General features: G+C 46.6%; 1 protein-coding gene across 3 annotated transcripts; it reads right to left on the bottom strand.

The window, feature by feature from the left end:
• Positions 1 to 442: 442 nt before the first annotated feature.
• Positions 443 to 27,981, bottom strand: LOC310753478 (cathepsin L2-like). Of its 3 annotated transcripts, none has more exons than XM_083594826.1 (8): positions 27,861 to 27,981; positions 13,102 to 13,238; positions 9,845 to 9,955; positions 9,466 to 9,624; positions 7,919 to 8,143; positions 5,920 to 6,088; positions 3,125 to 3,239; positions 443 to 1,077 (listed from the first exon to the last, which is right to left on the bottom strand). In XM_083594826.1, exons 2-8 carry the CDS (start codon positions 13,228 to 13,230, stop codon positions 978 to 980), a joined length of 1,008 nt encoding a protein of 335 aa, XP_083450952.1. In that variant the 5' UTR covers positions 13,231 to 13,238; positions 27,861 to 27,981; the 3' UTR covers positions 443 to 977. The 3 variants fall into 3 exon arrangements, with proteins under 3 accessions (XP_083450952.1, XP_083450951.1, XP_083450953.1); XM_083594825.1 differs by lacking the exon at positions 27,861 to 27,981 and adding an exon at positions 18,612 to 18,742; XM_083594827.1 differs by lacking the exon at positions 27,861 to 27,981 and adding an exon at positions 15,462 to 15,490.

Here is a 27,981-nt window from a genome sequence, read left to right as displayed (position 1 = left end):
ATGAAGAAAGGCCATAATGTTTGGAGAGGAATCCAGTTATAAACTGTGGCCCTGCTGCTCGGGTGGTAGCTGGACCACATTTCATGCTATGTTCCCCTTGCCTGAAGCACTTACACACACACACACACACACACACACACACACACACACAATGCCAAACTGAAATACAGCAAATGATAGAAAAGCCTTGTTAACTAAGTGTTAACTTCCAAACATCCCCAGGGTGTAGGAAATCCAGGTGTGGTCAAATTCTGTATCATGCAGATGGCATTCATTTATTCTAGAGTCTAGTCCAAGCCCCTGCGATGCAGGAATCTTTTTGCCCAGCGTGGGACTCGAATTCATGACCCTGAGATTCTCATGCTCAACCGACCGAGTTATTAAAATATTCATTTGACACTTTCCCCAAGAAGTTCATCACAGTTTCCGTCAACAACAGGCATTTCAGAATTCCACATTTATTTAATAAGGCAAGAAAATGCAGGTTGCCGCTGCCAAATGGAAAGCAATACAAGGATAAAGTGTGCATCAGAATTATATGCAGGACAGAGACATTTAAAACAACAACAACTTAGGAACAGGGCAGAGTCAGGAAGCCCAGCAGGTAATAATAGTACAGTGGTACCTCAGGTTACATACGCTTCAGGTTACAGACTCCGCTAACCCAGAAATAGTGCTTCAGGTTAAGAACTTTGCTTCAGGATGAGAACAGAAATCATGCGGCAGTGGCGTGGCGGCAGCAGGAGGCCCCATTAGCTAAAGTGGTACCTCAGGTTAAGAACAGTTTCAGGTTAAGAACGGACCTCCAGAACGAATTAAGTACTTAACCCGAGGTACCACTGTACATTATTTCCTTTGCAATTTCAGCTTTTCTCAGAGAACGTGAAATTGCATGTTCAACAACTGAGGATTCATAGCTGTGCAACAGGTTCAGGTGGGGCAGGTCGGGAGGGGTGGGATCCTGGCTCTTGAGAAGCTTACAGGGCAGGGTAGCTGGCTTGATTGGCTATGCCACAGTGATTGCCAGTGCCCTTGACCAATCGCATGTAGCCTTGCTCTCCCCATTTCTCAGACCAGCTGACAGAGAAAGAGAGAGAGAGAGAAAGGAGGGGTCAGTACATTATTTTATTTCATGCAATTTATATACCACTTGATTGTAAAAAAAAAAAAGCCCCCCAAACCCTCAAAGCCATTATCACCATCATAACTGTATATTGTCAGTAGTAGTAACAGTAGTATTTTCATTTCCATACCACTTTATATTTTTAAGGGGGTGAAATCTCTTTTTAAAAATTACATTTTGTTAAGTTTCCAGATGTTTAGCATATACAATCAAAACACAATTTCATCTTTTCTTGGTTTTTTTATCTGCTTCCCAGTTTTCCATGCAGTTGTTGTTTTTCTCCTTCTGCTACACTCTCTCTTCTATTAAATCATAACCACAGTATTATACTCTAATTATTTCTGTTGCTCATATCTCAAATCCTCCTCGCAAGCTCATCATACTATAATATTTCTTTAAATAGTCCAAAAAAGGCATCCATTCGTCCATAAAACACTCGTCATTAGATTCTCTTAATTTTGCTGTTAATTTTGAGAGTTCTGCATTATCTTACTTTTCCATTCTTCGGTGGTGGGAACTTCTTCTTCCTTCCATTTCTGCACACATGAAATCCTAGCTGCTGTTGTTACATAAACAACATTAATATTTTTTGGGGGGGATTTCTCCCCCTATAATCCCTAACAAAAACGCTTTGGGCATTTTGGATATCTTTTTTATTTCATCATGTTTCATTTCCCAAAATTCCCTCGCTTTCTTGAAATTCTACCACGTATGAAAAAAAGATCCATCTGCGGGTTTACACTTCCAGCAATTGTTAGGAATATTCTTATACATTTTAGATAATTGGTTAGGTGTTAAGTATATCACTTAAGCAATACATGTAATTTTCATGTAATTTACTTTTAAAGCAGTATATTTCATATTTACTTTCCACAGCTTTTCTCATGCACTTATTTCCATATTATGTCCCAGATCTTTAGCCCAGTGTATATTCTTGATTTAACCATTTCGTCTTTTGTATCCCATTCTAATAATGGGAGACCGAATATAATTAGTAATATAATTACTTTCTAATATAATTTTAGGACACGGGTGGCGCTGTGGTCTAAACCACATGCGCAGGTCGTGATTCGACACTTTTGCGCATGCATGTATGCGTGAGCGGCGAAACCTGGAAGTAACCCGTTCTGGTACTTCTGGGTTTGGCGTGGTGTGCAACCCGAAATCGCATAACCTGAAGCATCTGTAACCCGAGGTACCACTGTATGAAACTGTTGCAACAGGGTCCCCACTCCCCACACACAGCAGGGAGGAGGAACCCAGAACAATGGTGTGCAAGCCCTTATGTAGACTTTTGAAATTGCCCACCCTGTAGCCCAAGACACCCGCCCCCAGGACATACATCACAGAAGGAGGTGGTCTCCAGCAGACATCCTATCTGTCAGGATACCTGTTAATGGTCCCTGATTACATTGCAGGGGCAGCCTGGCCATTCTTTCGTAATGGTAAATACTTTAGTTCCTGAAGGCTCACCCTATTCAGGCACAAATATGCCCTTAAGACAGGATTTGTGAGCAAAGAGACAATGGGGAGGCTTTCTCATTTCCTTCCTTTCAGAGAAATATTTGAGGTCAATTTGGGGAGTCAAAATGGCTTCAGGACTATTTTCCTGTACTGTTTCAGACATGTGGTTGCTGGCGACCATGGGAGGAGAAGAGGGCTGCTCTTGTGCCCAAATCCTGCTCCCAGACTTGGGGGCATCTGGTTGGCCACTGTGAGAACAGGAGGCTGGACTAGATGGCGCAATGTCCTAGATGGCCCAAGACATTTGGGCACCTGAGACAATCACTCAATGGTGTCCCACCACCAAGGGTGGGAGGAGACGAGCTTCCCATTGCCAAGGGGCCGCTATGGAGGCTGCTGCCCCATGGATCCTGCAGCCTGAGGCGGTTCCCGCACCTCACCTCATGGGTGGGCCAGCCCTCACAGAAGAGCTTCTCTTATGTTCTTCTGAGCTTTTCCCGACCATCCCCGCCCCGGCTCAGATACCCCTTTGGTCACCTGTTCTTTAGGATCCAATAAGCCGTGTTGTTCCCACCGTCCTGGAGCGTCCCATAACCAACCGCCAGCATGGCGTGGCTCACCAGCTGGGTACACGAGGAGCTGTCAAACACCCCTGGCAGGAGAAGAGACCTGGAGTGAGGCAGGATCAGAATGGGGCAAAGCGGGGAGGAAGGCGCGCCCAAGGGGGCTTCATCCAATGTGAGCCTGGCTTGCAGCAGATCCTCCGATATGAATGTAGGGGACATATTTAACATAAATACAAATTTAATAAACAAATAAAATAACAATGACCAACTGGGACCACTCAGAGTAGACCATAGCCGGCTGCACAAACACTCCAGCACCACCATCACTCTGAAATCTAGTTATCTACCTTGTGTGTCAAGTATGACTTTCCAATGGGAAGCTTTTTGGATTTAAAAAAGTAAATAAATTCCAAGTTCTATTTTTTTAAGAGCACCCGGATCTTTGAAGGGGTAATGCGCAAAGAGGGAAGGGGTATGGAGAAGGAAGAGCTGTAGAAAGTCAGGGCTTGTCCTGCCATCCCAAAGAAAACTGCTCTTTTGCGCTCAATAGCCAATTTGGGTTTTCCCTGGTTTGCCATTTGTTCCAATTGATCACCAAAAGAGCCAGTTTTCCCTCGAAAAGGAGCAGGGCAAGGGGGAGAGCACTTGGACCACACTTTCTGTGGCACACAGGTAGACGTGTGGGCGAGCTCTTTGTGTAGACAGTCCTGAGGTATATATTGTAGACCAGGGGTCAGCAAACTTTTCCAGCAGGGGGCTGGTCCACTGTCCCTCAGAACTTGGGGGGGGGGTTATATTTTGGAAGAAAAAAGAAGAACGAATTCCTATGCCCCACAAATAACCCAGCGAAGCATTTTCAATAAAAGGACACATTCTACTCATGTGAAAACACGCTGATTCCCGGACTGTCCACGGGCTGGATTGAGAAGGCAATTGGGCTGGACCCGGCCCCCGGGCCTTAGGTTGCCTACCCATGTTATAGACCAATGGCCTGACTTCCCATAATACAGCTTCCTCTTTAAATCAGGCCCATGAGGACTAGAATCTTACTTTATTAACAAGGGAAGGAGTGTAGCTCAGTGGTAGAGCCTTTACCACATTGGCTCAATCCCTGACGGCATCTCCAAGTGGGGCTGGGAGAGAGAGACCCCTCGGCCTGAAACTCCAGAGAGCTGCTGCCAGTCAGTGTAGACATTACTGAGCTAGATGGAGCAACGGCAGCATCCTCTACCTCATAGATGGGCTACCTCTATAATTGCACAAACTTCCCCAACCATCCAACTTGATATAAAGATCCTGGTTTTTAGCATGTGGAGGGTCCGAGTTCCGAAGTTTTCCAGCACAGAACAGGCCTTTAAGCCAAGCACATGCAGTGCAACATAAAAATATTATGTGTGTGTGTGTTCTTTACAGTACTAGTACATAAAACCATATAGTGCAAAACCATATTAAAAGTTTAAATCAGAAATCAACTAACTATTGTGGGAAGATGCATTCTTCCTTCTCTGCTTAGGCCTGGCGTGGAAAAGTTTTCAGCAGGTGTTTAAAAGTCGGCACAGGTGGTGCCTGCTGGCTTGCTAGTGGCAGAGAGTTCCACAGGATAAGGTCACAGGATAGGGTTCTGATTCTTGTTGCTGTCAGGTGAGCCTGAGTTGGGGAACGACCCTACAATGCTCCTGTAGGTGATCTCAGTAACTGAGCTGGGAAAGAAGGCTTCAGGTGATCCCTGAGGCAGCCTGGACCTAAGTTGTTCAGAGATTTGTAAATCAGTGCAAGGACTTTAAACATGACTTGGCAGGGGTTGGGGCAGCTGGTACAAATATTTTTAACAAAGGTGTCTCTCGTCCTTGGCCAGATGTCCCCATCAACAGTCTGGTCACTGCATTCTGCACCTGCCAGAGCTTCGAAACCAGGTGCAAAGGGCAGCCCCAAGCGCTGAACATTGCAGTAGTCCAACCTCAAGCTCACCGCTGCATGGACTACAGCGTCTGGCACTGCTGCTGCAGCCCACCTTAGATAAGGCCCACAAATTAGCCATCTGTGTCCAGGAGTTGTCTATTATCCCTTAGCTTGTTAAGTATAATTGTATAATTGCACACTGAAATAGAGAGTGCCTGTATGTATGTTGCTAAGGTATCTGAAGAAGTGTGTGTGCACACAAAAGCTTATACCCAGAACAAACTTAGTTGGTCTCTAATGTGCTACTGGACAATTTTTTAATTTATTTTGACTGTATCAGACCAACATGGATACCTACCTGAATCTATGTTGCTAAGGGTTTAACATTGGAAAATCCCATTGTATCTATCTAACTGAGTCAATAATTTACTGTTCATATTCTGTGCTAGCTTTCACATGGGAGTTTAACCTTAGATGATGCAGTTAATGTATTCAATTGCCAATTCATCATTCTGGAGGGAGCTGGCTCGGTCTTTTGTACCCAAACACAGTGAGAGGAGGATGTGATAAGTTGCACCTCCAGGAGCTGCACAGAGACACATCGTGTATTTTTGCTCTGGTCATAATTTAAGAAGAGCCTATCCTTGATGCAAATGCTTTATACAACTTTCTGGATGTATTGCTGATTGTTTTGTACCTGTTTAAAGCTTTGAATTGTATTTATGGATCTGGACAATTTTTATTCCAAAAGGAGTCTGTTTTTATGCATCCAATTGCTTCATTCTGCGCAATATTAATAATGGCAATATAGCTGCCACCAAAATCAGACCAGAGGCTGCCACCCTCTCCGAACGTTTGGTCCCTCACCTGACTTGTAGAAATGGAAGTAGAAGCTCCTGCTGTCCACGGCCACCGAAACCGGCCCAATGGTTGCCACAGCCTGCTCCAAGGCCACCTCGTTCCCCACTGGGACCACCACGACGGATGTGCAGTTGGCTGCACGGTCCTGAGAGTTGTAACTGCACATGGATCCATCCTGCAGAGAAGCGACAATCACCTGGAGGCGGCTGCAGAGCAGGGCAAGTGAGGAGAGTGGCTGGGGCAGATTCCCCAGGGCTGCATTTGCAAAGAGCCCCCAGGGCTTCCAGGGCTCAGTGCGCCTGCCTGTTAGTCGGAAGGCTGGTGGTCCAAGCCCACCCCCCTAGGGCTGCGAGCAGGATTCTTGCATTGCAGGGGGTTGGACTAGAGGACCCCCGGGGTTCCTCCCAACTCTACAACTCTATGAATGACAGAAACTCGATTTGGAAACTGAGCTCCACAAAAAAGGGAAACATTTCAATCTGCCCTCCTCAGAGGAAGTGCAGACTTTGCAAGGCTATGAAGGATCCACGAGAAGCGGACTTTACTGAGCAGTTTGCTGCTTCCAAACTAGGTGTAAAATTTGGTGTGGGCTTATGCATTTCCTTCTGCGCTGGTCCCAGTGGTGCAACCTGTGTTGACAACGCCAGGGCAAGGCAAGGGTTGCACCCCCCAACCTCCTTGTGGGTGTCGTGCAGGGGGCAACAGGTGGACCTGTCTGCATGCCTGAGGGGACCACTCCTCACAAGGTCGCCTGCCGGTCACCACATTCACCCTTTCAGCTCAGTGAGCTCCCAGTGGGAGCAGCGGTGGCGCTCCTTGGCAGGCTAATTGTGTTTTCCACCTGTGAAGGGTGTTTTAAGTATTATTATTATTATTATTATTATTATTATTATTATTATTATTATTAGTTTAATTAACATGGGAATAGAAAATAACTCTGTATGTGCTTGTATGTGTGCTGCTGAAAATTGGAAAATCCCATTGGGCTATAATAAAGCAAAGCAGATCCCTCTGATCATCAAGAAGGGGTCTGCGCATGGCGTGTGCTCAGAAGTGGAGGGAAGATACCAACAAAGCAGGAATGGCAGACAAAGTTAATAGAATATATAGAAATGGCAAGATTGACAAATAGAATAAGGGTCAGGATAAAAAAAAGTATTCAAAGATGGTTGGAAATGTTTTATAGATTATTTGGAAACATATTGAAAGCATGTCAAAAAGTTAACAGTAAGAGCAGTAAGAAATATTGAGCTATAAAGTTGAGAAAAAATAAGATATAGGGGGAAACTAGAATATGTAGTGGAAAAGAAAGTAAAGAAAGTAACAAAATGAACCATGTAAGGGGAGGTTCTTGTTTCATGTGTAAAAATGGAAATGATAAACAAAAATTGAAAAAATAAAATAAATGGGTTGATAATCAATTTAGGGTGTTCTCTGCTCTCTCATATCGTGTTTAACTTTAGATCATGTGAGAGGGTTATTAAATTGCAAACTGCCATTTTGAAGGGAGTTGCCTTTGAGTGTTTCTCTGGAAGCCACAAGAGAACAAAGGATGTGATAATGAGGTCTCTCCTGGAGAGAAAACAACTGCGAGCTAATGGAAGCTGTGGGGAGAGACAGACCTCTGATTTTTGGTCCAAACAGAACTTTCTTCAAAACAGAACATCAAACAATCAGTGTTACATTCAGATAGTTGTGTAATATCATGTGCACATCCAGCATAGGTTCAGCTTCTTATAAAAACGATATTAGGAGTAATTGAAGAAAGTTCTGTGAGTGAAGCTTTAGAGTTTGGACAATATATGGGTCTGGACAATTATTTTTCCAAGAGGAGTCAGTTTTTATTCACCCTATTGCTTCAAGCTGCAAAATATAAACATATGCAATAGGGCAGACTATAAATTAGAAGAATGTGAAGGTGGCAAAGGTCTTGACCGCACAATTGTGCCCATGTGTGTGGCCCAGATCAGCGAGGCATGTGCACTGATTCCTCCTTCCGTCTTACTTTCTCCAAGTAGGGGTAGCTGGTCTCTGAGTTTATGCCGCCGTTTTCCCGCACGTACTCGAAGGCCCGGGTGATGTACCCTCCATGGCACCCCTGGTTGCCCAGCTTCCAGGAACAATCAATGAGGTTCTGTTCGCTTAGCGGGATCAGCTTCCCTGTCCTGTTGAAGCGCAGCCCTTCAAGTGCTCCGGTGGCGCTGAATGCCCAGCAGGATCCGCAGTGGCCCTGTGGGAACAGCAAGAGGTGGTGAGGCAGAAGTAAATCAAACATGCATGGTGTGGGGGCAGACCCCACCTGGGTCCTGGGTCCCGTTCTGGGAGCCACAATTTAAGAAGGATATTGGGCAGCTGGAACATGTGCAGAAGAGGGTCTGGAAAGCAGGCCTTATGTAGAAAGGTTGAAGGAGTTGGGTATGTTTAGCCTAGAGAAGAGGAGACTGAGGAGATATGAGAGCCATCTTCCAACATCTCAAGGGCTCTCACATGGATGAGGGAAGAAGCTTGTTTTCTCCTGCTCTGGAGGGTAGGACCCAAACCAATGGCTTCAAGTTACAAAAAAGGAGACTCCAACTACCGTATTTTTCGCTCTAAAAGACGCACCAGACCATAGGACGCACCTAGTTTTTGGAGGAGGAAAACAAGAAAAAAAATACTCTGAATCCCAGAAGCCAGAACAGCAAGAAGGATTTGGCTTCTGGGATAGCCACGCAGCCTGCATTCGCTCCATAAGACGCACACACATTTCCCCTTACGTTTTTGGAGTGAAAAAGTGCGTCTTATAGAGCGAAAAATACGGTAAACATCAGGAAGAACTTTCTGACAGAAAGAGCTCTTTGAGAGTGGAACATGGACTACCTAGGAAGGTGGTGGCCTCTCCTTCCTTGGAGGTTTCTGAGCAGAGGCTGGGTGGCCACCTGCCAGCTTTAGCGAAGATTCCTGCATTGCAGGGAGTTGGGACCCCGAGGGTTCCTTCCAATTCTGCAGTTCTATGACAAAGCAAAAAGTTTTTCTCCCTCTCCCATAACACTAGAACTGGTGGACATGCAGTGAAGGCAGATGCTGGAAGATTCAGACAGAGGGAGCAAAGCCCTTCAGAAGGACATTTAAAGGGCGGAACTCCCTCCCAAGGGAGGCAGTGAGGGCCACCAACTTGGATGGCTTTAAAAGAGGGCTGCTCAGATATGTGGAGGAGAAGGTCAGGCTGGCTTCTAGCCAGGATGGCCCTGCTCTTGTATTTGGGTCCTGCTTGCAGGTTTCCTGTTGGGGCATCAGGTTGAGTCCTGTGAGAACAGGATGCTGGGCTAGATGGACCTCCTTTTGTCTAACCCAGTGGTGTTCTCCATGTGCAGAACCTCAATGGCCAGGAGCAGTCCACCTCTGAAAGCCAGTTGCTGGGTATCACAAGTGGGCAGAGTGCTCTTGCCCTGCGGGAACCGGATGCTGGACTAGACGAGCCACTGGCCTGCTCCAACAGAGAGATGTTAAAAAAGGCCCCTCCAGGAATCCTGAGCTTGGCCATTAAGTCTCCCCAGGTGGTTCTGGGCTCACCTGGTTCTTGACTGGGGTGACATAACCTTTGGTGCGCCAGTCAACTTCCTTGGGGGTCTCCAGGCTGGCTGATTCTTGGAACAAGGCAACCTTCTTACCGGGTTGGTCGGCCAAGTCAGAACGGAAGCTGCTGAGCATCTCGTTAAACTCTTCGTCCGTCTGCGGGAGGAAACCATAGTTGCTGTGCTCTTACTTCCAGATTTTCAGACTGCCCACCCCTGCCAAGCTACTCCTGAGGCTGCATTCCAGGGCAAAACCGGCATCCTCCCTCTCCACTCCCAGCAGCTGGACTGCAGCCATTCCCAAGACCTGCGTTCCCCCAAAGAGAACGCTCACAAATGCCAGCTCAACAAGGGCAAGGCAAGAGAGTTCCAGTTACCAAATCGCCCAGGTGGTTCATTGCCAGCTGGAAGCTCTTCCCCTCCTGGTTATGCTGCTCAATCCTCCGCAGGTTCTTCTCCCAGACGGCCCTACGAAAGGCCTCTTCCTCCTGCAATGGGAAGCTCAATTACGGATCAGTGGTTCTCAAGCTTTTTTCTCTGGCCACACCAAAATTTTCTCATGCCACACTGACTTTTTTCTTGGCAAGAAATACATTAGAAAACAGAAAGAAACACCTCCTAGCAATGCTTGATTTGTAACACAGAACACGCTCTCAAGATGAACATTATTCCCAGAATGATCTACATTTTGAGAGGAGTTCCAGTTCATTTATCTAGTAAATATTTATGTATAATGAACTCCTTAATTAGGAAATGCCTAAGGGGTTCTGCAACTCCAAGAATACCCTTACAGTACTAAAGAATGCAAGTTACCAACAAAAAAGGAGGATTTGGCATCCCAAATCTAGAACTGTACCATCAAGTTTATTTACTACCAAATCTTAGATGTTGGAAAGTAAATTCCAACAATATTTTTCTGGCTTGGGTGTCACTTGAATATGCAGATATAACCCCATTAGTTGCATGGACAGCACTGGGATCAAAATATGTTATAATTCAAAATCCACCTGACAGAATTAAGTCAGGAAATTATGGAGCATGATGGCTAGTAAAAATAAATTTGATCAATTCTCCCACAATAAATTGATGCTATGGAAAATCCAACTTTAAAAATGGGGATGTATGTGTGCCAAGTATTAAATCTAAATGGCATTTCTGAGGGACAGAAATCACTTCAAATAACAGAAGTTTTATAGTATATTGTGTGTATTCCAAGCTGGAAGCTGAAACATGCCAGAACATGGCCAGTACATCTCCATTCTGCTAAGAAACAAGCAGAAGATTCTCATCTGGAAGGTTTTTCAGAGGAGCTGGGAACAGCTGGACTGAGCGGGATTGAGATCAGCCCTGTTATCTTATCTCAATGATACACTGTTTGGACAGGCCAGAAGGAGTCTTATTCATTCTCTCTTCATTCTCTCTCTCTATTCTGTTCCTGTGTTTCTCTCTTGCAGCAATGAGTTCCGCAGGCTTAGGCTGGAAGGTCAAGCAAGACTGTAGTCAAGAAATTGAAGCAAACCAGCAGCCAGGAGACCGGATCTTTATTGTTGCAACAAGACTCCAAACTTCAACACAGAAGATGCAGTGAGGGGTACTCTTTTAAACAAGGGGTACTCTTTTAAAAGTTTCCCTAGATTACCCATAACACCTTGATGTCACACATATGTCATAAACATGTCATGAACTAGGAGTGGCATTTGGGCTGAAAACTGATGCCATGTCAATCAGAGATATTCTACATTCCTATCACTGGGTAAGCCGCAACCTCCGACTCCCCAGGCCAAGTCAAATACCCCCCTTTGTCTCTCCCAGTATCCCAGTACACTGAAACCAGTTGGACATTGTTCTCTGAATGGTTTTGAGTGGCAATCCTGAGTCAGGATGATGAGACTTAACCCTTGGGCAGTATGGCTGGTGAGCGTGTGACCACGCACTTCAGGGATTATGGCCTTGCTTCAGGTTCCCTCCTCTGATGGCCATCTTCTCCCTGAGTAAAGCAACGCTGGAATGATGAAAATCCACCACGGGAATGATTTGATATGAATTTCTTTTTTTTAAAATATTGTTTATTATGAATGTAATAAAAATCATACAACTAATCATACATAAATAAGAATAAAAATGTGCCCCCTCCACTGAGACCACTCCACAATACCTGTTCAGCTTCCCAAAATCTCAACACCTCCTGTGATGGTCCAACCCTTTTCCATTTTAATAATACAAACTCCAAAACCACCCTCCATATCTCTGCAAAATCATTGCTCCCCGTCTTACCCTAATGGTACATGTCAATTTGTCATTAATAGCTATATCCCAAAGCTCTTTGTACCATTCTTCCATTTTATATTCTCCTTGCCCCTTCCACTTCCCAGCTATAATGATTTGTGCGGCGGTCAAAAAATTTGTGAGCAAGTCCTTCCTAGCCCCATCGTAAATTGATAATAGTGCTACCTCTGGACTTTGGATCATCATTAACCCCGTAATTTCTCCTATCTCCTTAAACACCCTTTGCCATTATTACTATTTTTTACATATTTACACCCCCATCACATGTGAACATAATTCCCTGTTTCCTGGCATCCCCACCAATATAATGCCAAATATCCCTTGTTTATTTGATTTAATCTCACTGGTGTTAAATACCATCTCCAAACTAACTTATAACAATTTTCTTTTATTTTTATAGACAACATTTTCAACGTTCGTTTCTCTCATATTTCCCCCTAGCTTTGATAATCTATCTGCCTTGTTGTTGCCTTTTCTCACACCTCTTTTAATTGATCTTTTTGATACTCCATTTCTTCTAATATTTTATAAATTTCACTGATTCCCCCTTTTATAAATGTATTTTCTTTATCTCGGCAAATAAATTTAGGACAAAAATAAAAAGCAAGGGGGAAAAATAATGCTTTTATATAATAACAATAATTTATTATTTATACCCCGCCCATCTGGCTGGGTTTCCCCAGCCACTCTGGACGGCTTCCAACAAAACACTAAAATAAAATAACCTATTAAACATTAAAAGCTTCCCTAAACAGGGCTGCCTTCAGATGTCTTCTAAAAGTCTGGTAGTTATTTTTCTCTTTGACATCTGATGGGAGGGCGTTCCACAGGGCAGGTGCCACCACCAAGAAGGCCCTCTGCCTGGTTCCCTGTAACTTGGCTTCTCGCAGTGAGGGAACCGCCAGAAGGCCCTCGGCAATGGACCTCAGTATTATTTTTATTCTACTAAAAGGCCACCACTATTATATTTATTTATACCTCTCACCTTCCTCCAAAGGAGCCCATTTGGTGCTGCCTGCCTCTGAATTGTTCCTTTCCCAGCTGGTCATTATAAGACTCTCCATGCCCAGGAGCGTCTACCTCTGAATAGCAGCTGCTGGGAGCACAGAAGGGCTGAGGCCCAGATGTCCATCATTAGAACGAAATGCTGAATTTAGAGGGAACCTTCGTCTAATCCAACAAAGCAAATATGTTTTTATAAGTAACCAGGCACTTTGTATGTGCGCAGAGTGTCTTTGCCTTTAGGTCCCTTGAAGAAAAGTTGGATTTCCCAAGGGAAATTTCTCTCTGCAATAATCAGCAGTGCTAGTACTTCGGGGGAATTGACATCTTGTCACAGCAAACTCACCTTGAGGTATTGCTTGGCGTGAACTTCCTTCCATCCTTTCCATTCTCCTTCCAGGGTCCAATCCAGTGCACTGGCGGATGTTCCCAGGAGCGCCAGCAAGATCAGAGGGACTCTTGAAACCGGAGACATGCCTTAGTCTGCAAGAGATGGGCAAACAGCACCATCGTCAGGCATTGGAAGGGATGAGCTTTGAGGCCAAAGCCTCTGGACGATAATGGAGGCCTGGCGAGTGGGGATTTTGCCCAGCAGGTGCCCCCCCCAGCCCTGCAATGGCCCAGACCAGAGACCTTGGGGAGGGGGGGCAGAGCAGGTCAGGTCCCCAGAGCATCTCTGCAATCATTTGCAGCCAGCACCTGCCAGGCTGAAGTTTGGAAGCAGCATGTGTACAGTGGTACCTCGGTTTAAGAACAGTCCAATTTAAGAACGATTCAGTTTACAAACTCCACAAAACCAGAAATAGTGTCCCAGTTTGCGAACTTTACCTCGGTCTAAGAACGGAATCCAAATGGTGGAAGGGCACCAGCGGCAGGAGGCCTCACTAAGGAAAGCGCACCTCGGTTTAAGAACGGACTTCCGAAATGGATTAAGTTTGTAAGCCAAGGTACAGTGGTACCTCAGGTTGCAGACTCCGCTAACCCAGAAATAGTGCTTCAGGTTAAGAACTTTGCTTCAGGATGAGAACAGAAATTGTGCTCTGGCGGCAGCAGGAGGCCCCATTAGCTAAAGTGGTGCTTCAGGTTAAGAACAGTTTCAGGTTATGTACGGACCTCTGGAACGAATTAAGTACTTAACCACTGTATATATATATTAGTTTGGTGAGAGGATTTAGTCAGCATGATGCCCTTCTAATTCCTCCTCAGCAAAGAGAAAATCTAACAGATTTCCATTGTTGAACTAGCCAGGCAAGTTTCTTCTTAATGGTCACAGTTGCCACCTAAGGACCCCTGTGATGGTGCCCTCTGGGCAAATAAACGGGCCTTGCCCCCCCTCCCAGTCCCTAGAAGGACAAAAGCTGGGGCAGTTGTGTGAGAGCTGAACTGGAAGCAGGCTGCAGGCCGAAGCTAGAGAGAGCGAGCCATGCTGGACTTCTGCTGGATTCCAAGGCTGGGTCGGGAGAAGGGAGACGCCAGACTCAAGGTGAAGTCAGCTTTTTATTCAGAAAAGGGAAAACACAGCAGAGTTCACCTAGGCTCACCGGCCCTAGTGGAAGACGTTGCTGGGACTGGCATCTGCCCCCCCCCCCGCCCGCCCTCTGCTATGGTGAGAAGGAGGGACCCCCCTCTGGGCTTCTCTGGCCTGCTGCTCAGCAACCGTGATCTGAGTGTCAGCGGAGGCTGGCTGGCTGAAGAGGGACCGTCCCGCTGCTGTGAAACTGACGCAGCGCCTGGCTGTCCACTGTCCCTCATTCGAAGGAAACCAACCCTGGGTAAGCACCGGGGACCCCTGAAATATCTCTCTGCTCAGAGATTGGGGCGACATGCATCTGTCTGTCTGTCTGTCTGTCTGTCTATCTACCTATTGTTATGAGTTTGTAGGTGACAGACCTCTCTAATCCCTGGATTCAGCATGTGTTAAAATATAAGCCAGGCTACCTCCCTGATGGGCCATTAAGAGATCAAAGGAAAGAGGGCTCAGTGCAATATGGCAGATCATAGGATCATAGAGTTGGAAGGGACCCCATGAGTCACCTAGTCTAACCTGCAATGCATGAATCGCAACTAAACTTGCAAATAGTGAGAAGGACAAAAGCCAGAGTTTGGGAGCGGTTATTGGAACTAGAAGCTGGAGACAGAAGCAGCAGGCTAGGAAGGCAGAGAGAGAGAGAGAGCCATAGCTGATTTCCGCTGGGGTCCAAGGCTGCGGCTATGGGAGAAACAAGACCCCTTTGGGGTGTTGATGCTGCGAACCTAAGCACCCCATAAAAAATGCACCCAGAGCCCCAGCCCCACAGGCCACCCCTGCTGGGATCCAGATAGACTGCCTCTGGTCTGGGAGGTTCCATAAGAACATAAGAAGAGCCTTGGCTGCTGGATCAAGCCAATGGCACACGGTCCAGCATTCTGTCCTCCCAGGGGCCAGCCAGGTGCCTGGGGGAAACCTGCAAGCAGGATCTGAGCGCAAGAGCCGCCCCCCCCCCCAGCCCCTGGCATTCAGAAGCATTTCCCTCTCTATGGAAGCAGAGCAGAGCCATCCTGGCCAGCAGGCACCAATCACATGACCCTTCCACGATTTTGTCACAAAATTCCACAATTTATCCAATCCTCTTTTATCACTGTCTCCTGCAGGAGTGAGTTGCATAGTTTAACTATGTGCTGCATCAAGAAGCCGGCAGCTGAAGTGCAAGCAAATGATGTTCTCACCTTCCCCTTGCGAAACTAGCTCTCCTGCGCCATCCCCCCCCCAGCCCACCCACCCGGCTCACTGCAGAGGCTTATCTTGTCCTCTGCAGCAGCGGATGTGGACTAGCAGTTTTGCAAAACCCATTGCTTGAGCAAGATAAGGCAGAAGGGGGAAACCAAAGCCCCAGAGGACACTTCTTTAGAGCCTTTGAAAACCTTTCTATATTCTGGTTATTCTTCATGCTGAACCTTCAGCTAACGCTGGAACTATTTGTGTATTTATGTGCATCATTCAAGTTACTTTTGCACATTCCCCCCCCCCCACCTGCATGAAATGGATCTTTCAGTGTGGTAGAAGGTATTCTCCAGAACTCCTTTCCTATTGATATTTAGGCAGGCATCTTCACTGAGTTGTTTCATTGAGTTTCCTCAACCAGAGCCAGGGCCTTTTCAACACTGGTGGAACGTTCTGTCCCATGAGACCAGGGCCCTGTGGGATCTGATTTCTTTCCGCAGGGCCTGTAAGAGAGAGTTGTTCTGCCTGGCCTTTGGTTTGGAATCAACTTGATCCCCTCCCCCCCCTTTCTTTCCCCCTTTTCCCCTCTGTGATGGAACTCCTATTTGGGGACTTCCCTGGCTTTTTCTGGTCCACGTAGGACCAGTCTGGATAGTTGGCCTTGGTGAAGATTTGACGTTTTCTCCTCCCAAACAGTTTTTGATCTGGGCTTCCACTGAAATGAGGCTGCATTTTAAGTTGTACTTTAATCCTGTTTTTAAGTTGTATTTTAATCAATTGTTTTTATACCTGATGTTAGCCACCCTAAGCCCCGTCTTGGCAGGGGAAGGTGGGGTATAAATAAATTATTATTATTATTATTATTATTATTATTATTATTATTATTATTTATTTTGATGCCTGCTAAGAATTTCTTCACCAGATACATCACACCTACATCACAAAAAAGGCGGTCCAAAACAGAAATTTTGAATGTTGTTTTTCTCCTGTCCTTGTTTATCTCCTGTCTGGCAGGTCACTTGATTGGATTGCCTGGGGAGCCTGGGTAGTCTTTTGTAGTGATACTTAGTTCCTGGGCCAGGTCACAGGCTCACACCCTATTCAAACACAGACATACCCTTAAGACAGGATTTGTGAAGGAAAAGACAATGGGGAGGCTTTTCCATTTTCCTTTGACCTTGCAGAGAAAACATTGGGACAGTTTGGGAATCAAAACGGTTCCAGGTCAGTCTTCCTGTGCTGATCTATGTACGTGCTTGGTTGGTGCACTTATGAACATTTAACATATATCTAAGACCTCAAAATTCCTATCACAGAACATAGGAAGCTTCCTCAGTTCGCATTTAATGGCAACCCTTCCTAACTTGTGCATTGGAAAACCACATGCAAATTGGAACACAACCACCACAGAACTGCAGGGCTGGAAGGGACCCCCACCCAAGCTCTGCTTAAATACCTCCAAGGAAGGAGAGTCCACAAGAAGAAGAAGACTGTGCACGCAGCTTGCAACATTCAGGAGCTGACTGCAAATTATTGCAAGGATTCCTGCGGGGGGGGGGTGTTTGTGTCCTCTTCCCCCTCTCCCAATTCACCTCTTTCTCCAGGGCTTAGTGGTGGGAGAGAATAGAACTGGGCTGGGCTTGAGAGGAGAGAGTTGAGTGCTCATGCACGCCCGGCACGGCGCCCACCCCAGGTAATATCAGTCTCAGGTTTGGGTCCTGAAATCTCAGGGTCTGGGATGCTCCTGCCCTGGGAATCCTAGTTCCACACAATGTAGGAATCAGGCCTTTGTGGCCCCAACTCTTGGAAGCTCCCTCCTGTTAGATATTGGACAGGCACCATTTCAGTTGCCTTTTCAGCACCGGTGGAACAAGACTTCCAAAAAGATTTAAGTTCTCTGCTGTTAGATTCTTTTTTAAATCATAGATTCTTTTTAAAATCAAGTGTATCAAAAGCCACACACAGAAAGCGGCCTCTAGAATCCTAGAACTGTGGAGCTGAAAGGGACCATGAGGGTCAAATAATCCAAGCCCCTGCAATGCCGGAATCTTTTGTCCAAGGTTGAACCCACTACCCTGAGATGAAGTTTCATGCTCTACCGGCTAAGCTCTCCACAGGTCCATTCGCTCACCACTACACCCCCCCCCCCTTTCAATAGCCTGAAACACACAGGAAGTGGTTTGCTATCTTCTTGAGGATGCAAAGTATAGGACAAGGGAACAGGCTGTCTCACGAGATGGTGGCCTTGCTTTTGCTGAAGAGGCAGGCCAGCCAGCCACCAGTCATGGATGCTGCAGGTTGTGGGGAGGGCTAGGCACATTTACAAAGCACACCCCTTGACAGAGCCTCTTGCCTACAACAGAATGGTTTTTTCAAGTCTAATTTCAGCCCTGATCTGGCCCTTTGGCCCTCCAGATGTCACTGATGGGTGCTGTAGTTCGGTGGCAGCTGGAGTGCAAATGACCTCTGAGCCTAGGCTAGCAGATCAGACTATTCATTGATCTAGCCCAGGACTGTTAGCTCTGGCTGGCAGCAGCTTACTAGGATCTCAAGCAGAGAGGTGTTCTTTCCTTAAGAAGAGCCAGCTGGGCCAGGCCAATGCCCCTGTCACCCACCACCCTGTCCTCAGAGTGGCCAAACAGATGCAGAGCCCAAGAGCAGGAGTTGTGTGCAATAGCAAGTCTCCCCATTTGTGATTCCCAGAAACTGATATTCAGAGGCATTTACAGCCTCTGAGGCAGAACCTTCACCCAGTGGCGTAGCGTGGGGGGTGCAGGGGGGGCCGACCGCACCGGGCGCAACATCTGGGGTTAGGGCAAATCCACAGGTTAGGGGGCGCAAATCCACGGGTTAGGGGGCGCAAATTACTTGCCTTGCCCCGGGTGCTGACAACCCACGCTACGCCACTGCCTTCACCCTCTCCTTCTCACGGGAGATGCCTGGGGATTGAATGAATGAGCTCTGGTTCCAATCTCTATACAATACAGGAACTTAGGAAGATGCCCACCTCCCAAAACAGGGACCCAGGTCTTTCCCACCACCTGCTCTTCAGTCTGTTTTAGCTGGCAATGCCAGCAGGCATTAAACCTGCAAATTCCTGCAAGCAAAGCAGCCCCTGCCATCGATTCCCACACAGACAGACAGACACAACCTACCTCTCTGTGCAGCAGGGCGGGTTGCGGGGGAATAGACTGCCTGTTGGTTTGCCTCACTCTGTGAGAGGAAAACCAACCGTGACACTTACGCAGATAGTTTGCCCCAAAAAGCACAACTTCCTTTTGTTCACACACACACACACACACACACACTGGTCTGCTTGCTTGCACAAGTCAGTTTGCTGGAAGAACAGGCTGGAAACAAAAAGCCATGTTTTTGTTTTTTAATATAGTGTTATTAATTTCCAATATGTAACAATTACAAAAAGGAGAAAAAATACAAAAACAAAATCCCAACTCTTTTCCCCTCCAGGACGGATCAATCTAGTTACTGTATTTTTCGCCCCATAGGACGCACTTTTTCCCCTCCAAAAATGAAGGGGAAATCTGGGTGCGTCCTATGGGCTGAATGCAGGCTTACGCTGAAGCTTGGAGAGCGAGAGGGGTCGGTGCGCACCGACCCCTCTCGCTCTCCAGGCTTCAGGAAGACATCCGCAGCCTAGGCAGCCCTGCGGGAGTTCCCGCAGGGCTGTCTAGGCTGCGGATAGCAGTCTGCTTCCCGGAGTGCCGGGCGCGCTGAAATCAGAGCGCCCGGCGATTCGGGAACACATCCGCAGCCTAGGCAGCCCTGCAGGAGGTCCCGCAGGGCTGTCTAGGCTGTGGATAGCAGCCTGCTTCCTGGAGCGCCGGGCGCCCCGAAAGCAGAGTGCCCGGCGCTTCGGGAAGACATCCGCAGCCTAGGCAGCCCTGCGGGAGTTCCCACAGGGCTCTCCACGCTGCGGATAGCAGCCTGCCGCCCGGCGCGCCCTGAAGCAGAGCGCCCCTCGCGCCGGGCAGACATCAGCCAGCCCTACAAGCTCGGGGGACAGCGGTGAGGCACATTTTTTCCTTTATTTCCCCCCAAAAAACTAGGTGCGTCCTATGGGACGAAAAATACGGTAAGTTTGCAAAAGTCAAATCTGTGGTTTCGGTAGTTGCCATTCTTCAAGATTATCAGTGAAGTATTTTATAAAAGGATGCCATAATTCAGCAAAATGTATGCAGTATCTTTGTTAATTTTTCTGATACAGCAACAGACCATACATTCTGCTTCCAACGAGAGATACACAGATTTTCCAATCTTCCAATTCTGTGTCACTAGTTGGCATGCCACTACTAAAAGAAAAATAATTAGTTCTTTATAACACAGGTCAGATTGCCCTTCTTTAAAAATAGTTAACAATCATAAACTTGGGGTCCATTCCACATGTTGACCTGTACTATAGCTTATTTCTGCAAATTCCCTCTGCTAGAAGGGCCATGTTGCAGGTCAATTTTGCGGCTTCCTAAGAAATTCAGACTTAAAAGTTTCTCACCCTTATGGAAGTCTGTGGACAATGCCTGCTTAGAATTGTGGATGCATGAGTTGTTGATAAATGACCAAACTTTGTACCAAGCTACAAAAATTGCACCACTTCCTGGAATCATAGACTTACAGAGGTAGAAGCGATCCTGAAGGTCAACCCTCCGCAATGTAAGGAATCCTTTGCAGATAGCCACCCAACCACTGCTTAGAAACCTCCAAGGACAGAGAGTCCAGCACCTTCTGAGAGAGTCTGCTCCACTCTCAAACAGCTCTTGCCATCAGATAGTTCTTCCATTTAGAATCTCCTTTCACAGAATCATAGAATCAGAGTTGGAAGAGACCAGGAAGGTCATCTAGGGTGGTAGATAATAATGAATCGGAAGAGACCCAGGCATCATCCAGACTGACTCCCCCCACAAAACTCGCAACCTCATTAAGGGCCCGAGTTGCAGAAGTGTCATTTATTATAGGAAGATGTCTATTCTATCTTCTCTCAGTCTCCTCTTTTCCAGGCTAAACAGATGCAGCTCCTTCAACTGTTCCTCATAAGGCCTGGTTTCCAGATCCTTGATCATCTTGGTCACCCTCCTCTGCACATGTTCCAGCTTGTAAACATCCTCTTAAATTGTGGTGCCCAGAACTGGACTCAGGACTCCAGGTGTGGTCTCACCAGGGCAGAATAGACTATGACTTCCCTTGACCTGGACACTAGACTTCTATGGATGCAGCCTAGAATAGCATTTGGGTCTTCATGCTGCTGCACCTCACTGTTGACTCATGTTAAACGTGTGGTCTACTAAGACCCCTAGATCCTTTTTACATGTCCTACCGGCAAGCCTGGTGTCCCCCATGCTATATTTTTGCAGCTGGTTATTCCTGCCTAAGCGCAGAATCTGATGTTTGTCCCTATTGAAAGTCACTTTGCTAATTTGGGCCCAGTTCTCTGATCCATTAATAATAATAATTTTTATTTATACCCTGCCCTCCCCAGCCAAGGCCAGGCTCAGGGCGGCTAACAAGCAATAATAAAAACAAGTTGAATGAATACAACTTAAAAACAAGATTAAAATACAACATTAAAATATTGAAACATTAAAATATTAAAATGCAGCCTCATCACAGGAGGAGAAAGAAAAAAGAAAGAGGGGGAGGGAATCAAATTGGCTCCAAGCCTAGAGCAGGTTATCCCAGTCCTCGACAAGGCCATCTAATGAGTCGCCAGGAGGAGCAGGGTCCCGCAAGGCCTGACGGAATCTATCAGGATCTCACTTCATCCCTAGTTTGAGTTGGTGAGTTGTTAACAAAGTCATTTCTTATCATCCTTTTAAGCCCTTGGGCATTTAAAGGGGAGGAGCTAGTTTCCAATTGTTTCTCAATGTTAACTATTTTGGTGAGGATTTCATTCAGTCTTTGGAGAACCAGAACCATAGTTTCTGCAGACAACATGCAAATCTCTTGGTAGGGGTGCGTATCCGGAATCGGTTGAAAGCAGGCTCCTCTGATATCCTGTTCTAGAGGCATGGGTGGGTCGGAGGTAGGAGTGGGAGGAATCCCTCCTGCTCCTGCTCTTGCCCTCTTGGACGGATTAGCTTTTTCTGGGAGGAGGGGGGTCGGGTCATTGCCATCCTCCTTAAGGGGGGGTGAGGTCCCCCCAACCTTGTTACTCACTGTTTGTTCTATTTGCTCCGTTTTCTCTGCTTCCTCAGCCCGCTCTGTTTCTGAGCCAGGGAAGATGGCGTTGGCTCTCTGCTGATTCTTTGTTTTAGAGGAATTGTGAGTCCCAATTGTGCTCTTCTGGCTCTTTGCACCTCGTTTTCTCCTTCCGGCAGGCATTCCAATAATTAGCAAAGCTATATCAGTCGAGGGCTGTCTGTTTATTTTATCAGCAGACGAAACCTGCACTTGTTCAGTAGGGCTGTTATCTAACCTCCTTAGCGTTCCTCATTGCACTGGTCAAGTTGAGCCATAAAAGGCATAAAAGAAACCTTTTGTTTTCTGCGGGGAGGGAATGCTTCTGTAGTGAGGAGCAGTCCTTGCAAAGGGGTACCTTGCAATTCAAAGTGGTGCAACCCAAACAAACAGTATTTTTCTTCTCTCCCCCCTCACCTCAATGAAAGGCCTCAGGTTGTGTGAAGGTCAGTAATTAAGCCTCTTCAATGCTTCCTTGCCTGGTCTGAGGAGAGACAGTTGGAGGTCTAGGCCTCAAATCTTTCAAGTTTCGGCCACTTCAACCTTCCTGGCCTAAAAGAGCAGGTTTTAGCAGGGAAAGCCGCCCCCCCCCCGAACACACTCAGAGATGGAGATTTAAAGCACAGACCTGGAAAGAACAGGGCAGAATTTAAGTGTGGATAAGCCCTTAGATTTAAAAAAGAAGGAAATGTCCCTCTCTCCTGACGCTCAACCCTTCCGATGTACACCCAAATGTTAAGGCAGGCCTAGGCAAACTCGGCCCTCCAGTTGTTTTGGGACTACAACTCCCATCATCCCTAGCTAAGAGGGCCAGTGGTCAGGGATGGATCCCGATTCTGTTTGCTGCTACCCTTCCCAATTTGGTGCCACCTGCAAATTTGATGAGCGTCCCATCAATTCCTCCATCCTTAGTCATTTATAAAGACGTTGAACAACGGACCCAGGACAGAACCCTGCGGCACCCCACTTGTCACTTTTTTCCAGGATAATGAAGAACCATTTATAAGTCCTCTTTGGGCTCATTCAGTCAACCATCTACAAATCCACCTCACAGTTACCCCATCCAGAAACTTCATATTAAACCCCTTTGGAGTATTTCTTACAATCATATGGTATATAAATTTTATGAAATAAATGAATAAAATTATACCAGTAAAAGCAAAACTCAGCCAAGAATGTTTCTCTGTCCATCTCCTCAGATGTCAGACCCACTGAGTTAAAGTGCGTGGAGATTATTATTTATCAAATGCCTGGCTGAAGGGAAAGTGTTTGGGCAAGTGTTTGCCAAGGTGCCAGGCCTGTGGAAGCAGCAGGAACACTTTGTAATTGGGCAAGGGGCAGAGGCAGCCTAGGATGCTTCACGGTTTGAGGCAAAGCAGGAAATTTCGCCCTGCCTTCTCCTCTTCAGCCTCTCTTGCAGCCTCCACATCCTCACCCCAAGAATCATTAGGTATTGTTTCTATAATGGTGGGAGTTTAGTAAGCGCTCCGCTGATTTCCATCGTTGAAGGTTTGAGGAGCATGCCACTCAGGGCTTATTCATACGCATGCTTTATCAACAACTGTTGGGTTAATGGATTTTTATTTGCCATTCTAATTCCGTTTTTCATTACTAAATGGGGGGGGGCAATAGAGCAGATGGTAAGGCGTTATAGTGGGTCAAAGGGAAAGTTCCGTTATATTTGGAAAAATCCCTAAAATATAAAGAGAAGAAGCTAAAACAAAGTTTTTGCCACAATGTCCCTAAGCCCCAACTTCTGAAAAGGATAGGACGACTGTGACCCAGATGAATATTAGCAGCATCAAGGCCAACATAGCTCATCACCAGTTATCTAGTGGGAATCAGGCAGTGATAAAGCAGTACAGGCTAAACATTGGACCCAGTAGCCTTGTGGCCATTGCAGATTTTCTACAATTATTTTCATCTTTCATGATTCATGTAAAAGGAAGAGAGCTATGTGGAGCTGTAATCCAAAGACAACTACTTGTGTTTCATCACTGCAGTGATGGCCATTGTCAACACTGAATCTGATGCCATCTTAAGTTCTTGTTGTCAGGTGCTCCTTTGTATTCAGATCAAGCCTCAGCAGAATAACATAGCACTTGGGGAGGAAGATGCAGCCCAGGAGCCCAGCACTGGAGGCCAACATAGAGAAGATCTGCATGGCCACCATGTACTTGCCCTTGGTGCTCAGGTAGGTGGGCACAAAGGACACCCAAACACTGCAGAAGACCAGCATGCTGAAGGTGATCAGCTTGGCTTCGTTGAAGGAGTCAGGCAGTTTCCTGGCTAAGAAAGCCACCGTGAAGCAGGTGGCAGCCAAGAAGCTCATGTAGCCAAGGGCAACATAAAACATGGCCACAGACCCTTCGCTGCATTGCAGGATGATCTTTTCCACCCAGGAGTGCATGTCAGGCTCAGGGAATGGGGGAGAAGAGCCCAGCCAGATGGTGCAGATGAGAACTTGCCCCCCGCTGAGAGACTTCAGAGAAGTGTGACTAGCCCAAGGTCACCAAGCAGCTGCATGGGGAGGAGCGGGGAAGCGAACCCGGTTCACCAGATTACGAGACTACTGCTCTTAACCACTACACCACACTGGCCTCTCTGACAGGGAAGCTGCAATGCCCAGGATCATTTGGGGGACGTCATGTGCTTTAACTGTTCACTGGATGCACTTTAAATCATAGCATCCTAGAACTGTAGAGTTGTGAGGGACCCCAAGGGTCATCTAGTCCAACCCCCTGCAATGCAGGAATCTCAACTCAAGAACCCATGGCATGTGGCCATCTAAGCTCTGCTGAAAAACCTCCAAGGAAGGAGAGTCGACCGCCTTCCGAGGGATTTCCTCCCACTGTCAAGCAGCTCTTGCTGCCAGAAAGTTCTTCCTGGAGTCGGAATCTCCTTTCTGGTCGCTTGAAGGCTTCAGGTCCTCAGGCTTCAGGTCCTGAGGGCCTCTGGAGCAGGAGAATTATTATTATTATTATTATTATTATTATTATTATTATTATTATTTATACCCCGCCCTCCCCAGCCAAGGCCGGGCTCAGAGCGGCTTACAAGCAATAATAAAAACAAGTTGAACGATTACAACTTAAAAACAAAATTAAAATACAACATTAAAATATTGAAACATTGAAATATTAAAATGTAGCCTCATCACAGGAGGAGAAGGAAAGGAAAAAAGAAAGAGAGGGAGGGAGGGAGGGAATCAAGTTGATTCCAAGCCAAAGGCCAGGCGGAACAACTCTGTCTTACAGGCCCTGCGGAAAGAAGTCAGATCCTGCAGGGCCCTGGTCTCATGAGGCAGAGCGTTCCACCAGGCCGGAGCCAGAGTTGAAAAGGCCCTGGCTCTGGTTGAGGCCAAGACAAGCTTCTTCCCTGGGATGCCCTTGAGATATTGACAGGGCTCTCATATCCATGTCCGGAGGGACAGGGAGCAAAACATCTCTCTCTCCCCTTTCTCCACCCCATGCAGGATGGCAAGGGGTCTGTGCATCCGGCTGGGAAGAAGGTGGTGGGAGTGTGGAGCCCAGCCAGGGGCTGGCTGTGGGCAGGATCCTTGCACTGCTGGGGGTTGGACTAGATGCCCCTTGGCACCCCTTCCAACTCTGCCATGCTCTGATTCTCTCGAGCAGCTGAAGGAACGGGTGGGGGAGCAAGATGCAGATGAAGGGGAGGCACAACCACACACCCCAACAGCCCCCTCTGGCCTGACCCACGGTGGCCTCATCCCAGCACACTTTGACCCTCCTGGTTTTATTTTTCTTCATTCAGCTGCCGGACAACCCAGCAGCCTGGCCCCTGTTTGCCAGCTGATGTCACAAAGTGCTGCTTTGCAAGCAAGCCTTATAATGCCCCGCAAGGGGGATGCCTGTCAGAGGACAGTGAGAGTTGGTAGAGAAAGATGGATTCTCCAGGTAGGAGGCCTAGAGGAGATGAGTGGCAATATTATTATTGTGAGGTGATGCTATTACAATTCCAAAGGGAATGCCAAGCAGGGAGGGAGGGGGAAGAGAGAGAGTGGAATTCTGGTGGAGACGGAAGATGGAAGGAGGCTTGGAAAGGGAGTTCGAAGGGGGGGCAGGTGAGAGTCGGTTGAGAGCGGTGGGTTCTAGAAGGGGGCACGAGGGGGGGGCCTGAAGCTGAGCTGACTTGATAGCCACCCGCCACTGGCGTTTATTTACCAAAGACATAGTGTAATGCATCTTAAAATTCAATGAGGCGACGCCACTACATAGAACAAGATTGTGCATTTTAAAAGTTTCAATTCAAAAACAAAAACCCAGGACAGGAAAATGGGGAAAAATAAACCTTATTTTTTTTAAAAAAAGGAAAAAAATAACTAAAATTACTCCAGAAAGCAACTGAGTTGTCTCAACATCTTCACATCCAAATTTTTTAAAAAATCCCAACAAGAAAGTACAATCCCCAAGCGCTTTCCCTTCGTATTTAAAAACGCCCCTGCCAAAAACAAAACTTAGGCATTCCTGTCAATCCGTACGTCTATCTCCCTGCCCCCCTTCATGGATCTACTGCCTTGCCGTGGCGAAGGGGCTTGAATAACTCAGAGAAACTATGAGCTATGCCGTGCAGGGCCACCCAAGATGGACAGGTCATAGTGGAGAGTTTTGACCAAATGTGATCCACCTGGAGCAGGAACCGGCAAGCCACTCCAGTATCCCTGCCAAGAAAACTCCATGGACAAAGACAACAGGCATATAAAAGTTATGACGCTGGAAGATGAGCCCCTCAGGTCGGAAGGCGTCCAACATGCTACTGAGGAAGAGTGGAGGACAAGGACAAGTAGATTCAGAGCTGATGAAGCGGCTGGGCCAAAGCCGAAAGGTCGCTCAGTTGCAGATATGCCTGGAAGCGAAAGGAAAGTCCAATGTTGTAAAGAAAAATATTGCATAGGAACCTGGAATGTAAGAACCATGAACCTTGGCAAGCTGGATGTGGTCAAAACTGAGATGGCAAGAATAAATATTGACATCCTGGGCATCAGTGAACTAAAATGGATGGGAATGGGCGAATTTAGTTCAGATGACCATCATATCTACTATTGTGGGCAAGAATCCCGTAAAAGAAATGGAGTGGCCCTCATAGTCAACAAAAGAGTGGCGAGAGCTGTACTGGGATGCAATCTCAAAAATGATAGAATGATCTCGATACGAATCCAAGGCAGACCTTTTAACATCACAGTAATCCAAGTTTATGCACCAACTACTGGTGCTGAAGAAACTGAAATTGACTAATTCTATGAAGACTTATAACACCTTATAGAAATGACACCAAAGAAGGTTGTTCTTCTCATTATAGGGGATTGGAATGCTAAAGTAGGGAATCAAGAGATAAAAGGAACAACTGGCAAGTTTGGCCTTGGAGATCAAAACGAAGCAGGGCAAAGGCTAATAGAGTTCTGCCAAGAGAACAAGCTGGTCATCACAAACACGCTTTTCCAACAACACAAGAGACGACTCTACACATGGACATCACCAGATGGGCAACATCCAAATCAGGTTGGTTATATTCTCTGCAGCCAAAGATGGAGAAGCTCTATACAGTTTTGCTTCACTTTCAAAGCGTCTCTACTTATCCCTACATTCCAAGCAGAGATCTTTGTTTAAAAAGAAATTCTTAGATGGTTTTGTAATAAATTGGCTTAAAACCATGACTCATGAAGCTGGTTCCTCCAGCGAGAATAAAAGTGGGGGAGAAAAGACAGGGTAGGACCACAACCAGCAACTGCAATACCTGAAGATGCTGTTTTCAACAAGGAAAAAAAAGGAAAGGAGCGGAAGTGAAGTCCAGACCTGAGGTCCTATCCTCTGATCTGAAAACCCAGGTCCTTCGTTCCAGATGGTAGGAGTGGGTGGGCTCACTATTGGGGGTTTTCCTGCATAGAATTTGTTAAAAATACATTTCATGGCCAATGTGTTTAGCACTGCAACATGAGAGCAGATTTGAAGGCTCAGTACTAGCAAATATTATCCTGACAAAAATTTGGGAGTATTGCAGAGTCTTTTGGTCTGAGGACTGAGCCTGCTGATGGCTTTACTCACTGCCGTTTGTTTATTTGAAATACTCAAAATCTTTCCACAACCGCTCAAGATAGCTCACCGCATCTGTTTAAGACAATTACATTCAGCAAAGACAAACCTAAAGCTGAAAGCATTAAAAAAAACAAACAACTTTAAAATAACATCCACTTGTACCTTGGATCTCAAAAGCCTTGTGACTCGAACGTTTTGGCTCCCAAGCGCCGCAAACCCAGAAGTGAGTGTTCCCGTTTGTGAACGTTCCTTGGAAGCTGAACGTCCGACGCAGGGCTGGATT

This window comes from Podarcis filfolensis (assembly GCF_964270895.1).
Source record: "Podarcis filfolensis genome assembly, chromosome: 18".
NCBI classification, from domain to species: Eukaryota; Metazoa; Chordata; class Lepidosauria; order Squamata; family Lacertidae; genus Podarcis; species Podarcis filfolensis.
This window is presented reverse-complemented; position numbering and strand designations above follow the sequence as displayed.